A 21,651-nucleotide genomic window follows, 5' to 3' on the forward strand; every position below is an offset into this window, starting at 1 on the left:
TGCTCGAGGTGATCCTCCCAGGTGGGACTGAAGATGGCAATGTCATCCAGGTACGCCACTGCGTACCTCTCCAGTCCCTGGAGCAGGTGGTTGACCATTTGCTGGAACGTGGCAGGGGCATTTTTCATGCCGAAGGGCATGACCGTGGATTCATACAATCTGAAGGGGGTGATAAAGGCGGACTTCTCCTGGGCCCCGGGGCTCAAGGGAATCTGCCAATATCCCCGACTCAAATCCATAATGGAGAGATAGCTCGCGCTGGCTAACCGCTCCAGCAGCTCCTCAATGCGTGGCATTGGTTGTGCGTCAGAGGCGGTGATAGCGTTGAGCCCCCTGTAGTCCACACAGAACCGTGTGGTCCGGTCCTTCTTAGGCACCAGGACTACAGGTGAGGCCCACATGCTCTTGGACCGCTTAATCACCCCCAACTGCAGCATCTCCTCGACCTCCTGGCGCATGACATGCTGCACCTCGTCGGAGATTCGATAGGCTGTCCGCCGGAGTGGGGCATGATTCCCGGTGTCCACTTCATGGACCGCCACTTCAGTCCTGCCAGGCAGGTTGGTGAACACTGCTTGGAAGGGTTTCAGCACTGCTCGCATCTGAGACCTCTGGTCTGCGGATAGCAAGTCGCTTAGCTCTACATCCTCTAGGGACCCGCTGGCCTTCGCTTGGGCGAGCATGTCTAAGAGGGGGTCATCCTCCCCATCCTCGGGCAGGTTGCAGACCGGTAGGACACAGGTTCCACGTTCTTGATGAGCCTTCATCATATTAACGTGAAACGCCTTCCGCCTACCCCGCTCGTGGTCAAGTGTGATCACGTAGGTGACCGGGTTGAGCTGTTGGTGAATGACGTACGGGCCTTCCCAGGCCGCCTGAAGCTTGTCCTTTGGTACGGGGACCAGCACCCACACCTTCTGACCCACCTGGTAGGTCCGTTCTCGGGCGTTCTGGTCGTACCAATGCTTCTGGTCAGCCTGGGCTTGCGCCATGTTGTCATGCACCAACTGCGTCAAGGTCTGCATCTTGTCACGGAAGCGTATGACATACTCCACGATGGACACTCCTGGGGAGCTCAGCTCTTCTTCCCAGAATTCCCTTATCAAACCAAGGGGTCCTCGGACACGCCTGCCATACAGGAGCTCAAAGGGGGAGAACCCCGTTGAGGCCTGTGGAACCTCTCTGTAAGCAAATAGCAGGTGTGGGAGGTAACGCTCCCAGTCGCGACCCTGGGTCTCAACCAGCATTTTTAACATCTGTTTGAGGGTACCGTTGAATCGCTCACACAAACCATTGGTCTGTGGGTGATATGCGCTCGATACCAAATGCTGCACCTGCATTTTCTTACATAGGGCCTCCATTAAGCGTGACATGAACTGGGTCCCCTGGTCGGTAAGCATCTCCCTGGGAAATCCTACTCGCGAAAAGATGGCCAAGAGGGCGTCCGCCACCTTATCCGCCCTAATTGAGGACAGGGCTACTGCCTCCGGATACCGGGTAGCATAGTCTACCACAGTAAGGATGAAACGTTTTCCAGAGCTTCTGGGTGTGGCCAGTGGTCCCAAAATGTCCACAGCAATCCTATGGAAAGGCTCCTCTATCACTGGCAAAGAGATCAGGGGGGCTTTGGGGGCCGGCCCTGACTTTCCCACTCTTTGACACGTGGTACAGGAGCGACAGTAGTTCACCACATCTGTCCTCATTTTGGGCCAATGAAAGTGATGAGACAGCCGGGCCTTGGTTTTGCTGACCCCCAAGTGTCCAGCGAGTGGAATTTCATGGGCGATCCGCAACAACTCGTCCCTGAATTGGTAGGGGACGACCAGCTGTCTTTCCCTCAGCCACTCCTGTTGGGGTGTACAGGGAACTGTCTCCCGGTACAACCTCCCTTGGTCCCAGAATACCCTCTCCTTATCCGACTCGGAGGTGGGTTTCTCCGCGAGGCTCCTTAACGTCTCCAGGCTAGCATCTGAGTGCAGAGCTGCCTGAAACTCCTGGCTGGAGGAAGCCAGAAGTGAGGTTAAGGCCACATCCTCACTAGGACCCTCTGGGACCGGCTCTGGGTCCATACCTGATCCTGTTATTCCTCTGTCCGAGGAGGGTCCAGAAGGCAGGGCGCTACTTGCATTCTGGGCACTCTGACTGCGGGTAACAGCGGCTATATAGGCCGTCTCCCCGGGGAATAACACCGTCTCATTAGCCTGAGAGGCCATGAGAACTACTTCTCCATCATCCTCCATTACCTCAGGCACAGTGCTACGTATGGGGCAGCTACCATCAGCCAGGTCTCCATCTGTTGTGACACTGGTCGCTGACACAGCACCACCTGCTTCATGGTCCTCGTGCCTCTCCCCATTACCCTTGGCACTGACCTTTGCTCCGGCTATGGGATCCTCAGCAACATCACCCCGCAGAATGACATGGCTGAGTTCTCCTGCACCTTCCAAGACAACAACATCATCATCATCATGATCATCATCATCATGTAAAGCATTGACATTCACAGTATCAGTATTAACCTTACCAACCGTATCAGATCGGGGAGGGGTGTTAGGGACATAATAAGCAAGCATCCTCCCCAAATCAGTTCCCAACAAAACATTTGCAGGTAGGTTTTTGGATACTCCCACTTCCTTCACCCCACTCCCCGCACCCCAATCAATAAAAACCCGGGCCATGGGCAAGGGGCATCGGACGCCCCCAATCCCAGTGACAGTCAGGGTCTTTCCTGGAATAAGCGCTTCAGGGGACACCAGTTCGGGTCAGATGAGGGTTCGTTCGGCCCCAGTGTCCTTGAGGCCTACAGTGAGAGTGTCCACCACCCTGACAGACTGGAAGTTTTCACAGGCCTTCCCAACCGGCCCACCCACCAAAAGAACTGAGGCATTAGGCCCTGGGGCCTTGGATGGGGGGTTCTTCCTCTGCTTCTCTGGGCAAGTGGCGCTGAGATGACCAGTCTGGTTGCAGAAATAACACCTGCGGGCATCAGATGCAGACCGGGCATTGGTAACGGGAAAAAGGCCTCCGGAAGGTCGGCTGGCAGGGGCAGGGATGGTGGTTGACGGCTTACCCCCTTTCCAGCTGGTGACGACCGGCTTCCGCACCTCTGGTCTCCGGTTAGCCTCGTAGGTATCTGCGATCTGCGCTGCTTTATTGGCATCAGGTGGCTCCCGATCCATCACGAACTGCCGTACCTCAGTCGGACACAGATGCAGGAACTGGTCTTTCACCATCAGGTCCTTTAGCTGCTCAAAGGTGGTCGCTGACAGTCCTTGGATCCACTGCTCAAAGTTGGTTCTGAGCCCGTCTACCACATCGCTGTAGGTGTCATGTGGTCCATGTTGGAGGGTTCTGAACTTTTTCCGGTAAACCTCCGGAGTCAGCTGGTACTTTTTTATCAGGGCCTGCTTGACGGCCTCATAGTCTCCATCTTGTTCTCGAGGGAGGGAAGCGAACACCTCCAAGGCTTTTCCTCGGAGCCCTGGAGTTAAATATCTTGCCCATTGGTCGGTGGGCAGCTGATACTGCCTGCAGGCCTTTTCAAAGCCTCGCAGAAATGTGTCCAAGTCCCCATCCTTTTCCATCACAGGGAAGTGCTCAGGACGAGGTTTAAAGCAGCTGGCACTGTTGGACTCACGGGTCTGCGTAGAGGGCGACTCCTTCTGAATCCGGGCTAGCTCCAGCTGGTGTTGTCGGTCAGCTTGGGCTTGTCGCTCAGCAGCCTCTCGGTCAGCTTGGGCTTGTCGTTCAGCAGCCTCTCGGTGAGCTTGGGCTTGTCGCTCCTCTCGGTCAGCTTGGGCCTGTTGCTCTGCTCGCTCCTGGAATTTCAGGATCAGCTGCAGTCGTCCTTCACGATCGTCTGTGGCGAGCTCCTCCAAGGCCATCTGCAGGTGGGGGTCCACACTACCCTGGTTGCGGGTATGGCTGGCAATCACCGGTTGGACCCCTGCAGCAGCGCCATCCGGGCCTTGGCTGGCCGCCCCCTCATCAGGGCTCTGCTGTCGGACGGGCTCTGCAGCATCTTGTAACAGTTCAGAAATCATTTGTTCTCTGCTTTTTGCGAGGGGGTCAATGCCTTTGATTATACATATTCCAATAAGAGTGTCCTTTTTCTGCTGGTGATACCAGGACTCCCCAACTACGACCATGATCACCAAAATAAAAATAGAAAAGAAAAACGAAGAAGGGTAGGGGCAACTGCTACACATACAGTAATGTCTCAGATCTAATAAACACTGAGTTCGATCTTCAAAACTTTTGTGCAAGTTTTTAGTGAGAGGAATGATTGCTCAAACCAGATCACTAATGTCCTATGATCCCACCGCTGCCACCAATTTGTCATGAAAACGACACCCACTTGGGTCAGACCTTGCAGCTCTCTGGCGCCCCCTTATCCTGCTGGTCAAACACGGTATTGACCGAGGAGAAGCACGGGTGCAGCTGCTCTAATTTATATCGACTATTGCGGCACGTGATGTGACAGGACGTATATATACCACCAGTTCCTTCCAGGAACGTATATATACCTCCGACCAGCCACCCTCAAACCACAATATCACATAAATACTGGTATACTGCCACCACCGATCGCTTAACAGGTGGATCGGGTACCCGTTAGGTAACGTGAATTAGCGAGTGAGGAACGTGTTTGCTCGACATACGACAAGAAGAACGAAGCTGGTAAATAATTAATGATTTACTCCCAAAGGGGGCAGTGTTTACAAAATATATACAAGATATTATAAAGGAGACAATTTACATGTATGCATCAACAGTTATTAAAATAAAAGGGATAAGTAATAGCAAAACCTGCGCCACGAGGTGATGGTCTCAGATTCTGTGGGGGGGACGGCTCCCCGGAAATTAGAGGTGATTCTTCTTACGCCGCGTGATATGCGTACGTTCGACGTCCCTGAGAAGAATGGCTTGAAAAATGGCCGATCTGGTTTTTAGCAAGCAGCCAAAACTCTGGGAGACACCCCTTATTTACCTTACATTTACCCAGCTGCAGAAGACCTAAAAAATCCTTCAGATTCCATATCTTGGTGTGGGGGGTTCCACATCCAAGAGGGAGACATCATCTTGACCGTCACCAATATTCATGAAGATAGATATTAAATATGAAACCTCTATGATGCTCAGAATCTCAGAATCCATTATCTCAGTTCCCGGTCATTCCTCAGTTATGCAAGTTATACTATTGTAATGGGAAAAAGGTAAGCATTCAAAAAACGTGGTTCTGATGTTTCTGTCAGACCTGTGCATGATTAAAATTGGCATAAAACGTTTGTACAATTAAACAATGGGATTTATTGGAGGGATTTTCCGGTTTGTACCAGTGCTTGCCCTGGACTGAGGTTTTATGGCGGGTCATAAAAATTCCTGGTTTGGGGAAAAGCAAAAGTGAGTTCTATGTCTTCACTTACAAACAGATAGGGGGTGGGGGTTTTCCTTTTTAAAACATCTCTCATTTTTATAACTCGGGCAAAAATACCTTTTGCCTGACAAGTATATATACACACACACACACATACAGTATATATACACACACACACACACATACAGTATATATACACACACACACACACACATACAGTATATATACACACACATACAGTATATATACACACACACACACACACACACAGAGTATATATACACACACACAGTATATATACACACACACACACATACAGTATATATACACACACACACACACACATACAGTATATATACACACACACACACACACATACAGTATATATACACACACACACACATACAGTATATATACACACACATACACAGAGTATATATACACACACACAGAGTATATATACACACACACACACAGTATATATACACACACACACACAGAGTATATATACACACACACACACACAGTATATATACACACACACAGTATATATACACACACACAGAGTATATATATATACACACACACACACAGTATATATACACACACACACACAGTATATATACACACACACACACACAGTATATATACACACACAGTATATATACACACACACACACACACACAGTATATATATATATACACACACACACAGTATATATACACACACACACAGTATATATACACACACACACACATACAGTATATATACACACACACACACACATACAGTATATATACACACACACAGTATATACACACACACACAGTATATATACACACACACAGTATATATACACACACACACACACACACAGTATATATACACACACACACAGAGTATATATACACACACACACAGTATATATACACACACACACAGAGTATATATACACACACACAGTATATATACACACACACACACAGTATATATACACACACACACACACAGTATATATACACACACACATACAGTATATATAAACACACACACACAGTATATATACACACACACAGTATATATACACACACACACACACACACAGTATATATACACACACACAGTATATATACACACACACACATATATACAGTATATATACACACACACAGTATATATACACACACATATACAGTATATATACACACACACACACACACAGTATATATACACACACACAGTATATATACACACACACACACAGTATATATACACACACACACAGTATATATACACACACACAAACACAGTATATATACACACACACACAGTATATATACACACACATATACAGTATATACACACATATATACAGTATATACACACAGTATATATACACACACACAGTATATATACACACACACACATATACAGTATATACACACACACACACATATATATATATATACACACAGGATATATACACACACACATATATATACCGCATATATACACACAAAGACACACACACACATATACAGTATATATACACACACACATATATTATATATATAAATATTCAGACACGCACACATTTAATATATATATATATAGATAGATAGATAGATAGATAGATAGAGTACAGCCCAAAAGTTTGGACACACCTTCTCATTTAAAGATTTTTCTGTATTTTCATGACTATGAAAATTGTACATTCACACTGAAGGCATCAAAACTATGAATTAACACATGTGGAATTATATACTGAACAAAAAAGTGTGAAACAACTGAAAATATGTCTTATATTCTAGGTTCTTCACAGTAGCCACCTTTTGCTTTGATGACTGCTTTGCACACTCTTGGCATTCTCTTCATGAGCTTCAAGAGGTAGTCACCGGAAATGGTCTTCCAACAATCTTGAAGGAGTTCCCAGAGATGCTTAGCACTTGTTGGCCCTTTTGCCTTCACTCTGCGGTCCAGCTCACCCCAAACCATCTCGATTGGTCTGGTGACTGTGGGGGCCAGGTCATCTAGCGTAGCACCCCATCACTCTCCTTCTTGGTCAAATAGCCCTTACACAGCCTGGAGTTGTGTTTGGGGTCATTGTCCTGTTGAAAAATAAATGATGGTCCAACTAAACGCAAACCGGATGGAATAGCATGCCGCTGTAAGATGCTGTGGTAGCCATGCTGGTTCAGTATGCCTTCAATTTTGAATAAATCCCCAACAGTGTCACCAGCAAAGCCCCCCGACACCATCACACCTCCTCCTCCATGCTTCACGGTGGGAACCAGGCATGTAGAGTCCATCCGTTCACCTTTTCTGCATCGCACAAAGACACGGTGGTTGGAACCAAAGATCTCAAATTTGGACTCATCAGACCAAAGCACAGATTTCCACTGGTCTAATGTCCATTCCTTGTGTTCTTTAGCCCAAACCAGTCTCTTCTGCTTGTTACCTGTCCTTAGCAGTGGTTTCCTAGCAGCTATTTTACCATGAAGGCCTGCTGCACAAAGTCTCCTCTTAACAGTTGTTGTAGAGATGTGTCTGCTGCTAGAACTCTGTGTGGCATTGACCTGGTCTCTAATCTGAGCTGCTGTTAAACTGCGATTTCTGAGGCTGGTGACTCGGATAAACTTGTCCTCAGAAACAGAGGTGACTCTTGGTCTTCCTTTCCTGGGGCGGTCCTCATGTGAGCCAGTTTCTTTGTAGCGCTTGATGGTTTTTGCAACTGCACTTGGGGACACTTTCAAAGATTTCCCAATTTTTCTGACTGACTGACCTTCATTTCTTAAAGTAATGATGGCCACTGGTTTTTCTTTATTTAGCTGCTTTTTTCTTGCCATAATACAAATTCTAACCGTCTATTCAGTAGGACTATCAGCTGTGTATCCACCAGACTTCTGCACAACACAACTGATGGTCCCAACCCCATTTATAAGGCAAGAAATCCCACTTATTAAACCTGACAGGGCACACCTGTGAAGTGAAAACCATTTATGGTGACTACCTCTTGAAGCTCATCAAGAGAATGCCGAGAGTGTGCAAAGCAGTCATCAAAGCAGAAGGCGGCTACTGTGAAGAACCTAGAATATAAGACATATTTTCAGTTGTTTCACACTTTTTTGTTAAGTGTATAATTCCACATGTGGTAATTCATAGTTTTGATGCCTTCAGTGTGAATGTACAATTTTCATAGTCATGAAAATACAGAAAAATCTTTAAATGAGGTGTGTCCAAACTTTTGGTCTGTACTGTGCTCTTCACAGATGAAAGCAGGTTCACACTGAGCACATGTGACAGACGTGACAGAGTCTGGAGACGCCGTGGAGAGCGATCTGCTGCCTGCAACATCCTTCAGCATGACCGGTTTGGCAGTGGGTCAGTAATGGTGTGGGGTGGCATTTCTTTGGAGGGCCGCACAGCCCTCCATGTGCTCGCCAGAGGTAGCCTGACTGCCATTAGGTACCGAGATGAGATCCTCAGACCCCTTGTGAGACCATATGCTGGTGCGGTTGGCCCTGGGTTCCTCCTAATACAGGACAATGCCAGACCTCATGTGGCTGGAGTGTGTCAGCAGTTCCTGCAAGATGAAGGCAATGAAGCTATGGACTGGCCGCCCGTTCCCCAGACCTGAATCCGATTGAGCACATCTGGGACATCATGTCTCGCTCCATCCACCAACGTCACGTTGCACCACAGACTGTCCAGGACTTGGCGGATGCTTTATGCAGGTCTGGTAGGAGATCCCACAGGAGACCATCCGCAACCTCATCAGGAGCATGCCCAGGCGTTGTAGGGAGGTCATACAGGCACGTGGAGGCCACACACAATACTCAGCCTCATCAGGAGCATGCCCAGGCGTTGTAGGGAGGTCATACAGGCACGTGGAGGCCACACACAATACTCAGCCTCATCAGGAGCATGCCCAGGCGTTCTAGGGAGGTCATACAGGCAGGTGGAGGCCACACACAATACTCAGCCTCATCAGGAGCATGCCCAGGCGTTGTAGGGAGGTCATACAGGCACGTGGAGGCCACACACAATACTCAGCCTCATCAGGAGCATGCTCAGGCATTGTAGGGAGGTCATACAGGCACGTGGAGGCCACACACAATACTCAGCCTCATCAGGAGCATGCCCAGGCATTGTAGGGAGGTCATACAGGCACGTGGAGGCCACACACAATACTCAGCCTCATCAGGAGCATGCCGAGGCGTTGTAGGGAGGTCATACAGGCACGTGGAGGCCACACACAATACTCAGCCTCATCAGGAGCATGCCCAGGCGTTGTAGGGAGGTCATACAGGCACGTGGAGGCCACACACAATACTCAGCCTCATCAGGAGCATGCCCAGGCGTTGTAGGGAGGTCATACAGGCACATGGAGGCCACACACAATACTCAGCCTCATCAGGAGCATGCCCAGGCGTTGTAGGGAGGTCATACAGGCACGTGGAGGCCACACACAATACTCAGCCTCATCAGGAGCATGCCCAGGCGTTGTAGGGAGGTCATACAGGCACGTGGAGGCCACACACAATACTCAGCCTCATCAGGAGCATGCCCAGGCGTTGTAGGGAGGTCATACAGGCACGTGGAGGCCACACACAATACTCAGCCTCATCAGGAGCATGCCCAGGCGTTGTAGGGAGGTCATACAGGCACGTGGAGGCCACACACAATACTCAGCCTCATCAGGAGCATGCCCAGGCGTTGTAGGGAGGTCATACAGGCACGTGGAGGCCACACACAATACTGAGCCTCATCAGGAGCATGCCCAGGCGTTGTAGGGAGGTCATACAGGCACGTGGAGGCCACACACAATACTCAGCTTCATCAGGAGCATGCCCAGGCGTTGTAGGGAGGTCATACAGGTACGTGGAGGCCACACACAATACTGAGCCTCATCAGGAGCATGCCCAGGCGTTGTAGGGAGGTCATACAGGCACGTGGAGGCCACATACAATACTCAGCCTCATCAGGAGCATGCCCAGGCGTTGTAGGGAGGTCATACAGGCACGTGGAGGCCACACACAATACTCAGCCTCATCAGGAGCATGCCCAGGCGTTGTAGGGAGGTCATATAGGCACGTGGAGGCCACACACAATACTGAGCCTCATCAGGAGCATGCCCAGGCGTTGTAGGGAGGTCATACAGGCACGTGGAGGCCACACACAATACTCAGCCTCATCAGGAGCATGCCCAGGCATTGTAGGGAGGTCATACAGGCACGTGGAGGCCACACACAATACTCAGCCTCATCAGGAGCATGCCCAGGCGTTGTAGGGAGGTCATACAGGCACGTGGAGGCCACACACAATACTCAGCCTCATCAGGAGCATGCCCAGGCATTGTAGGGAGGTCATACAGGCACGTGGAGGCCACACACAATACTCAGCCTCATCAGGAGCATGCCCAGGCGTTGTAGGGAGGTCATACAGGCACGTGGAGGCCACACACAATACTCAGCCTCATCAGGAGCACGCCCAGGTGTTCTAGGGAGGTCATACAGGCACGTGGAGGCCACACACAATACTCAGCCTTATTAGGAGCACGCCCAGGCGTTGTAGGGAGGTCATACAGGCACGTGGAGGCCACATACGATACTCGGCCTCATCAGGAGCATGCCCAGGCGTTGTAGGGAGGTCATACAGGCACGTGGAGGCCACACACAATACTCAGCCTCATCAGGAGCATGCCCAGGCGTTGTAGGGAGGTCATACAGGCACGTGGAGGCCACACACAATACTCAGCCTCATCAGGAGCATGTCCAGGCGTTGTAGGGAGGTCATACAGGCACGTGGAGGCCACACACAATACTCAGCCTCATTGTGACTTGTTTTAAGGACATTACATCACAGTTGGATGTAGTGTGTTTTTCCACTGTAATTTTGGGGGTGACTCCACATCCAGGCCTCCATTGGTTAATAAATGTGATTTCCATTGATGATTTTTGGGTGATTTTGTTATCAGCACATTCTGCTTTCTACAGAACAAAGTATTCACTGAGAAGATTTCATTCATTCACATCTAGGAGGGGGGATTTCAGGGGTCCCTTTAGTTTTTTAAGCAGTGTATATATATATATATATATATATATATATATATATATATATATATATATATATATATATATATATATATATATATATATATATATATATATATATATATATATATACACACACACACACACACATATTATTTGGCGGGCCCCCACCTTCTCTTTGTGGGGGGCCACTGGTTGAGGTAGTCAGCCCTGGAAGTCCCAAAGTCACGGCTGTTCTTTCCCAGGCGGGCGGAGAAGGAAGGGTGAGACTGTGTAATGTTCCACCATCTTGGGCATTTTATTCTCCGCTTTGTGGGTCAGTAAAGGATTGTCACGCTGTTTTACCCTCTCCATGTGTTGTCTGAGTGATATTACTCCCACGGAAGACCCCATGTCTTCACACCAGGATCCCCCTTCTTATCTTTTTTAAATATCGGTACCATTCGGCTATCCTCTATCCATGTTACAAGAGAGTCTAAGAATATGAGATACAGCGGTCTGTCAATTACTGAGCTTAATTCCCTCAGTATCCATGGATGAATGCCATCTGGGCCGGGGGATTAGTCAATGTTTAATTTACTCAGACGCAGGCGAACTTCTTTTTGTGATAAACTTGTTATATCAGGTGGTGAACTTTGACTTTTGCCCTGTTGAAAGATCCCTGGAACAGACAGTTCATTGCTGAACACGAACGAGACATGACTGTTTAATATCTCAGCCTTTTCTTTGTCCTCTATAATTATCTTATTATTGTCTTTTAAGGGGCCGATACCTTCTGTTTTTTTTCTTTTTGGCATTGATGCATTTATATCTTTTGGGATTTATTTTAATGTCGCTGGCAATTTGTTTCTCTATAGATAACTTTGCTAGCTTGATTTCTTTTTTACATTCCTTATTTAAATCGGCCATTTCCAAATGCGGCGATACCAAATATGTTTATTTTTTTTTTACTTTTAAAAAGATAAATTAATTTTATATATTTATTTCTTATATTTTAATCCACTGCTGGAATAGCTGAGGTATTTTTTAACGACAGGTCTCCTAAGGCTATGTTCACAAGTTGCGTTTTTGCTGCATTTTTTCTACAGGCAAAACCTGCTCTCTTGGCAGTAAAGCTGCTTAAAAAAAAAGCAGATTTTGCTGGGTTTTTCAGGTACATTTGTCTGTTGTGCATGCTGATACAGTTTACTGCCTGTTCCTGAGTTTTCTGCACTAAAAAACACAGCAAAGCCTGATATCTGCATTTTTGCACTTACTCGTTGCTTTCTATAGGTGAAAAATCGCTGCAAACATGTGACATGCTGCACTTATACAATTCAGTCAGGAAAAAAAAACTGTGTGCATGAAATTTAGGAAATCTCATAGCTTTTGCTGGTACTGCAACAAGCACATTTTAATTAGCATAAAAAAAAAGCAGCAAAAACACAACGTGTCAACATAGCCTAACAGGACATGTCAATGAGGAAAGACGCACAACATGAATAGAGAAGCAGTGATGATATTACACAAGGACACGTTAACTATTCAGGTCGGCACCCGCTGTCAGACAGACTAATAAGAAAGTTATGGTCGCTCCTCACCGTCAGCGCTTGCATCGCTTCCCATTCTTGAGGAGACTGTATCTTGTGAGCCAAAAGTCGCGTTGCAAGCTGCGGCCTACCAAAAAAGAAAAGATGCAAATTACTCCCCAGCCCAAGAGAACAGAATGTAAGAGTATCACCAAGAGACCTAACCCCAGTACTGGTGAAAAGAGCGGAGCAGCCCCAACACCTACATTTATGTCACAGCATCGTCGCCACAGTGAGAGGGGGTCCTGACTGCTGTCTAACACCACCGCCCCGCCGAGTCCTGCCTGCTGTATAACACCACCGCCGCCCCGCCGAGTCCTGCCTGATGTATAACACCACCGCCGCCCCGCCGAGTCCTGACTGCTGTCTAACACCACCGCCCCGCCGAGTCCTGCCTGCTGTATAACACCACCGCCGCCCCGCCGAGTCCTGCCTGCTGTATAACACCACCGCCCCGCCGAGTCCTGCCTGCTGTATAACACCACCGCCGCCCCGCCGAGTCCTGCCTGCTGTATAACACCACCGCCCCGCCGAGTCCTGCCTGCTGTATAACACCACCACCGCCCCGCCGAGTCCTGCCTGCTGTATAACACCACCACCCTGCCGAGTCCTGCCTGCTGTATAACACCACCACCGCCCCGCCGAGTCCTGACTGCTGTCTAACACCACCACCCTGCCGAGTCCTGCCTGCTGTATAACACCACCACCCTGCCGAGTCCTGTCTGCTGTATAACACCACCGCCGCCCCGCCGAGTCCTGCCTGCTGTATAACACCACCGCTCCGCCGAGTCCTGCCTGCTGTATAACACCACCACCGCCCCGCCGAGTCCTGCCTGCTGTATAACACCACCACCCTGCCGAGTCCTGCCTGCTGTATAACACCACCACCGCCCCGCCGAGTCCTGACTGCTGTCTAACACCACCACCCTGCCGAGTCCTGCCTGCTGTATAACACCACCACCCTGCCGAGTCCTGTCTGCTGTCTAACACCACCGCCCCGCCGAGTCCTGCCTGCTGTATAACACCACCGCCGCCCCGCCGAGTCCTGCCTGCTGTATAACACCACCGCCCCGCCGAGTCCTGCCTGCTGTATAACACCACCACCAGGCCGAGTCCTGACTGCTGTCTAACACCACCACCCTGCCGAGTCCTGCCTGCTGTATAACACCACCACCCTGCCGAGTCCTGACTGCTGTCTAACACCACCAGCCCCGCCGAGTCCTGCCTGCTACATAACACCACCACCGCCCCGCCGAGTCCTGACAGCTGTATAACACCACCACCCTGCCGAGTCCTGCCTGCTGTATAACACCACCACCCTGCCGAGTCCTGCCTGCTGTATAACACCACCACCCTGCCGAGTCCTGATTGCTGTCTAACACCACCGCCCCGCCGAGTCCTGCCTGCTGTATAACACCACCACCCTGCCGAGTCCTGTCTGCTGTATACCACCGCCCCGCCGAGTCCTGCCTGCTACATAACACCACCACCGCCCCGCCGAGTCCTGACAGCTGTATAACACCACCACCCTGCCGAGTCCTGTCTGCTGTATAACACCACCGCCCTGCCGAGTCCTGCCTGCTGTATAACACCACCACCCTGCCGAGTCCTGACTGCTGTCTAACACCACCACCCTGCCGAGTCCTGCCTGCTGCATAACACCACCACCCTGCCGAGTCCTGACTGCTGTCTAACACCACCGCCCCGCCGAGTCCTGCCTGCTACATAACACCACCACCGCCCCGCCGAGTCCTGACAGCTGTATAACACCACCACCCTGCCGAGTCCTGCCTGCTGTATAACACCACCACCCTGCCGAGTCGTGCCTGCTGTATAACACCACCACCCTGCCGAGTCCTGATTGCTGTCTAACACCACCGCCCCGCCGAGTCCTGCCTGCTACATAACACCACCACCGCCCCGCCGAGTCCTGTCTGCTGTATAACACCACCACCCTGCCGAGTCCTGACTGCTGTCTAACACCACCGCCCCGCCGAGTTCTGCCTGCTACATAACACCACCACCGCCCCGCCGAGTCCTGACAGCTGTATAACACCACCACCCTGCCGAGTCCTGCCTGCTGTATAACACCACCACCCTGCCGAGTCCTGCCTGCTGTATAACACCACCACCCTGCCGAGTCCTGATTGCTGTCTAACACCACCGCCCCGCCGAGTCTTGCCTGCTACATAACACCACCACCGCCCCGCCGAGTCCTGTCTGCTGTATAACACCACCACCCTGCCGAGTCCTGACTGCTGTATAACAACACCACCCTGCCGAGTCCTGACTGCTAACACCACCACCCTGCCGAGTCCTGACTGCTGTCTAACACCACCACCCTGCCGAGTCCTGACTGCTGTCTAACACCACCGCCCCGCCGAGTCCTGCCTGCTGTATAACACCACCGCCCCGCCGAGTCCTGTCTGCTGTCTAAAACCACCGCCCTGCCGAGTCCGGTCTGCTGTCTAACACCACCGCCCTGCCGAGTCCTGCCTGCTACATAACACCACCAACGCCCCGCCGAGTCCTGTCTGCTGTATAACACCACCACCCTGCCAAGTCCTGACTGCTGTATAACACCACCACCCTGCCGAGTCCTGACTGCTCTCTAACACCACCACCCTGCCGAGTCGTGACTGCTGTCTAACACCACCGCCCCGCCGAGTCCTGCCTGCTGTATAACACCACCGCCCCGCCGAGTCCTGTCTGCTGTATAACACCACCGCCCCGCCGAGTTCTGACTGCTGTCTAACACCACCGCCCCGCCGAGTCCTGCCTGCTGTATAACACCACCCTGCCGAGTCCTGCCTGCTGTATAACACCACCACCGCCCCGCCGAGTCCTGCCTGCTGTATAACACCACCGCCCCGCCGAGTCTTGCCTGCTGTATAACACCACCCTGCCGAGTCCTGCCTGCTGTATAACACCACCACCGCCCCGCCGAGTCCTGCCTGCTGTATAACACCACCACCCTGCCGAGTCCTGTCTGCTGTATAACACCACCACCCTGCCGAGTCCTGTCTGCTGTATAACACCACCACCCTGCCGAGTCCTGACTGCTGTCTAACACCACCACCCTGCCGAGTCCTGCCTGCTGTATAACACCACCAACCTGCCGAGTCCTGCCTGCTGTATAACACCACCGCCCCGCCGAGTCCTGTCTGCTGTCTAACACCATCACCCTGCCGAGTCCTGCCTGCTGTATAACACCACCGCCCTGCCGAGTCCTGCCTGCTACATAACACCACCACCCTGCCGAGTCCTGACTGCTGTCTAACACCACCACCCTGCCGAGTCCTGCCTGCTGTATAACACCACCACCCTGCCGAGTCGTGCCTGCTGTATAACACCACCACCCTGCCGAGTCCTGATTGCTGTCTAACACCACCGCCCCGCCGAGTCCTGCCTGCTTCATAACACCACCACCGCCCCGCCGAGTCCTGTCTGCTGTATAACACCACCACCCTGCCGAGTCCTGACTGCTGTCTAACACCACCGCCCCGCCGAGTCCTGCCTGCTACATAACACCACCACCGCCCCGCCGAGTCCTGACAGCTGTATAACACCACCACCCTGCCGAGTCCTGCCTGCTGTATAACACCACCACCCTGCCGAGTCCTGCCTGCTGTATAACACCACCACCCTGCCGAGTACTGATTGCTGTCTAACACCACCGCCCCGCCGAGTCTTGCCTGCTACATAACACCACCACCGCCCCGCCGAGTCCTGTCTGCTGTATAACACCACCACCCTGCCGAGTCCTGACTGCTGTATAACAACACCACCCTGCCGAGTCCTGACTGCTAACACCACCACCCTGCCGAGTCCTGACTGCTGTCTAACACCACCACCCTGCCGAGTCCTGACTGCTGTCTAACACCACCGCCCCGCCGAGTCCTGCCTGCTGTATAACACCACCGCCCCGCCGAGTCCTGTCTGCTCTCTAACACCACCGCCCTGCCGAGTCCGGTCTGCTGTCTAACACCACCGCCCTGCCGAGTCCTGCCTGCTACATAACACCACCAACGCCCCGCCGAGTCCTGTCTGCTGTATAACACCACCACCCTGCCAAGTCCTGACTGCTGTATAACACCACCACCCTGCCGAGTCCTGACTGCTCTCTAACACCACCACCCTGCCGAGTCGTGACTGCTGTCTAACACCACCGCCCCGCCGAGTCCTGCCTGCTGTATAACACCACCGCCCCGCCGAGTCCTGTCTGCTGTATAACACCACCGCCCCGCCGAGTTCTGACTGCTGTCTAACACCACCGCCCCGCCGAGTCCTGCCTGCTGTATAACACCACCCTGCCGAGTGCTGCCTGCTGTATAACACCACCACCGCCCCGCCGAGTCCTGCCTGCTGTATAACACCACCGCCCCGCCGAGTCCTGCCTGCTGTATAACACCACCCTGCCGAGTCCTGCCTGCTGTATAACACCACCACCGCCCCGCCGAGTCCTGCCTGCTGTATAACACCACCACCCTGCCGAGTCCTGTCTGCTGTATAACACCACCACCCTGCCGAGTCCTGTCTGCTGTATAACACCACCACCCTGCCGAGTCCTGACTGCTGTCTAACACCACCACCCTGCCGAGTCCTGCCTGCTGTATAACACCACCAACCTGCCGAGTCCTGCCTGCTGTATAACACCACCGCCCCGCCGAGTCCTGTCTGCTGTCTAACACCATCACCCTGCCGAGTCCTGCCTGCTGTATAACACCACCGCCCTGCCGAGTCCTGCCTGCTACATAACACCACAACCCTGCCGAGTCCTGACTGCTGTCTAACACCACCACCCTGCCGAGTCCTGCCTGCTGTATAACACCACCACCCTGCCGAGTCCTGCCTGCTGTATAACACCACCGCCCCGCCGAGTCCTGTCTGCTGTCTAACACCACCACCCTGCTGAGTCCTGCCTGCTATATAACACCACCACCCTTCCGAGTCCTGACTGCTACATAACACCACCGCCACGCCGAGTCCTGCCTGCTGTATAACACCACCCTGCCGAGTCCTGCCTGCTGTATAACACCACCACCGCCCCGCCGAGTCCTGTCTGCTGTATAACACCACCACCCAGCCGAGTCCTGCCTGCTACATAACACCACCACCACCCAGCCGAGTCCTGCCTGCTGTATAACACCACCGCCCCGCCGACTCCTGCCTGCTACATAACACCACCACCGCCCCGCCGAGTCCTGCCTGCTGTCTAACACCACCGCCCTGCCTGCTGTCTAACACCACCGCCCCGCCGAGTCCTGCCTGCTGTATAACACCACCCTGCCGAGTCTTGCCTGCTGTATAACACCACCACCGCCCCGCCGAGTCCTGCGTGCTGTATAACACCACCGCCCCGCCGAGTCCTGCCTGCTGTATAACACCACCGCCCCGCCGAGTCCTGCCTGCTGTATAACACCACCACCCTGCCGAGTCCTGTCTGCTGTATAACACCACCACCCTGCCGAGTCCTGCCTGCTGTCTAACACCACCACCCTGCCGAGTCCTGACTGCTGTCTAACAACACCGCCCCGCCGAGTCCTGCCTGCTACATAACACCACCACCCCGCCGACTCCTGTCTGCTGTCTAACATCACCGCCCCGCCGAGTCCTGACTGCTGTCTAACACCACCACCCTGCCGAGTCCTGACTGCTGTCTAACACCACCGCCCCGCCGAGTCCTGCCTGCTGTATAACACCACCGCCCCGCCGAGTCCTGTCTGCTGTCTAACACCACCGCCCTGCCGAGTCCGGTCTGCTGTCTAACACCACCGCCCTGCCGAGTCCTGCCTGCTACATAACACCACCAACGCCCCGCCGAGTCCTGTCTGCTGTATAACACCACCACCCTGCCAAGTCCTGACTGCTGTATAACACCACCACCCTGCCGAGTCCTGACTGCTCTCTAACACCACCACCCTGCCGAGTCGTGACTGCTGTCTAACACCACCGCCCCGCCGACTTCTGACTGCTGTCTAACACCACCGCCCCGCCGAGTCCTGCCTGCTGTATAACACCACCCTGCCGAGTCCTGCCTGCTGTATAACACCACCACCGCCCCGCCGAGTCCTGCCTGCTGTATAACACCACCGCCCCGCCGAGTCCTGCCTGCTGTATAACACCACCCTGCCGAGTCCTGCCTGCTGTATAACACCACCACCGCCCCGCCGAGTCCTGCCTGCTGTATAACACCACCACCCTGCCGAGTCCTGTCTGCTGTATAACACCACCACCCTGCCGAGTCCTGTCTGCTGTATAACACCACCACCCTGCCGAGTCCTGACTGCTGTCTAACACCACCACCCTGCCGAGTCCTGCCTGCTGTATAACACCACCAACCTGCCGAGTCCTGCCTGCTGTATAACACCACCGCCCCGCCGAGTCCTGTCTGCTGTCTAACACCATCACCCTGCCGAGTCCTGCCTGCTGTATAACACCACCGCCCTGCCGAGTCCTGCCTGCTACATAACACCACCACCCTGCCGAGTCCTGACTGCTGTCTAACACCACCACCCTGCCGAGTCCTGCCTGCTGTATAACACCACCACCCTGCCGAGTCCTGCCTGCTGTATAACACCACCGCCCCGCCGAGTCCTGTCTGCTGTCTAACACCACCACCCTGCTGAGTCCTGCCTGCTATATAACACCACCACCCTTCCGAGTCCTGACTGCTACATAACACCACCGCCCCGCCGAGTCCTGCCTGCTGTATAACACCACCCTGCCGAGTCCTGCCTGCTGTATAACACCACCACCGCCCCGCCGAGTCCTGTCTGCTGTATAACACCACCACCCAGCCGAGTCCTGCCTGCTACATAACACCACCACCACCCAGCCGAGTCCTGCCTGCTGTATAACACCACCGCCCCGCTGAGTCCTGCCTGCTACATAACACCACCACCGCCCCGCCGAGTCCTGCCTGCTGTCTAACACCACCGCCCTGCCTGCTGTATAACACCACCGCCCCGCCGAGTCCTGCCTGCTGTATAACACCACCCTGCCGAGTCTTGCCTGCTGTATAACACCACCACCGCCCCGCCGAGTCCTGCCTGCTGTATAACACCACCGCCCCGCCGAGTCCTGCCTGCTGTATAACACCACCGCCCCGCCGAGTCCTGCCTGCTGTATAACACCACCACCCTGCCGAGTCCTGTCTGCTGTATAACACCACCACCCTGCCGAGTCCTGCCTGCTGTCTAACACCACCACCCTGCCGAGTCCTGACTGCTGTCTAACACCACCGCCCCGCCGAGTCCTGCCTGCTACATAACACCACCACCCCGCCGACTCCTGTCTGCTGTCTAACACCACCGCCCCGCCGAGTCCTGCCTGCTGTATAACACCACCACCCTGCCGAGTCTTGACTGCTGTATAACACCACCACCCTGCCGAGTCCTGCCTGCTGTATAACACCACCCTGCCGAGTCCTGCCTGCTGTATAACACCACCACCGCCCCGCCGAGTCCAGTCTGCTGTATAACACCACCGCCCCGCCGAGTCCTGCCTGCTGTATAACACCACCACCCTGCCGAGTCCTGTCTGCTGTATAACACCACCACCCTGCCGAGTACTGACTGCTGTCTAACACCACCACCCTGCCGAGTCCTGCCTGCTGTATAACACCACCACCCTGCCGAGTCCTGCCTGCTGTATAACACCACCGCCCTGCCGAGTCCTGCCTGCTACATAACACCACCACCCTGCCGAGTCCTGACTGCTGTCTAACACCACCACCCTGCCGAGTCCTGCCTGCTGTATAACACCACCACCCTGCCGAGTCCTGCCTGCTGTCTAACACCACCACCCTGCCGAGTCCTGCCAGCTGTATAACACCACCACCCTGCCGAGTCCTGCCTGCTGTATAACACCACCGCCCCGCTGAGTCCTGACTGCTGTCTAACACCACCACCCTGCCGAGTCCTGACTGCTGTATAACACCACCACCCTGCCGAGTCCTGACTGCTGTCTAACACCACCTCCCCGCCGAGTCCTGCCTGCTGTATAACACCACCCTGCCGAGTCCTGCCTGCTGTATAACACCACCATCGCCCCGCCGAGTCCTGTCTGCTGTATAACACCACCACCCTGCCGAGTCCTGCCTGCTGTATAACACCACCGCCCCGCCGAGTCCTGCCTGCTGTATAACACCACCACCGCCCCGCCGAGTCCTGCCTGCTGTATAACACCACCACGCCGAGTCCTGCCTGCTGTCTAACACCACCACCCTGCCGAGTCCTGCCTGCTGTATAACACCACCACCGCCCCGCCGAGTCCTGCCTGCTGTATAACACCACCACCTTGCCGAGTCCTGCCTGCTGTATAACACCACCACCCTGCCGAGTCCTGCCTGTTGTATAACACCACCGCCCTGCCGAGTCCTGCCTGCTGTATAACACCACCGCCCTGCCAAGTCCTGCCTGCTGTATAAGACCACCACCCTGGCGAGTCCTGCCTGCTGTATAACACCACCACCCTGCCGAGTCCTGCCTGCTACATAACACCACCACCGCCCCGCCGAGTCCTGCCTGCTGTATAACACCACCACGCCGAGTACTGTCTGCTGTATAACACCACCACCCTGCCGAGTCCTGACTGCTGTCTAACACCACCACCGCCCCACCGAGTCCTGACTGCTGTCTAACACCACCA

At 53.2% G+C, this 21,651-nt stretch overlaps 1 protein-coding gene across 3 annotated transcripts in view; it reads right to left on the reverse strand.

The window, feature by feature from the left end:
* GGA1 (golgi associated, gamma adaptin ear containing, ARF binding protein 1) overlaps positions 1-21,651 on the reverse strand; it is a 146,405-nt gene that overhangs the window by 93,673 nt on the left and 31,081 nt on the right. For all 3 annotated transcript variants that reach the window (XM_073645220.1, XM_073645221.1, XM_073645222.1), the window contains exon 3: positions 13,012-13,087. In XM_073645220.1, coding sequence (XP_073501321.1) covers positions 13,012-13,087 — 76 coding nt within the window. The remainder of the gene's footprint in view (positions 1-13,011; positions 13,088-21,651) is intronic.

The sequence above is a fragment of the Phyllobates terribilis genome, unplaced genomic scaffold (genome assembly GCF_046119375.1).
Source record: "Phyllobates terribilis strain yellow unplaced genomic scaffold, ASM4611937v1 Scaffold_8__6_contigs__length_399053987, whole genome shotgun sequence".
Classification (NCBI taxonomy): domain Eukaryota; kingdom Metazoa; phylum Chordata; class Amphibia; order Anura; family Dendrobatidae; genus Phyllobates; species Phyllobates terribilis.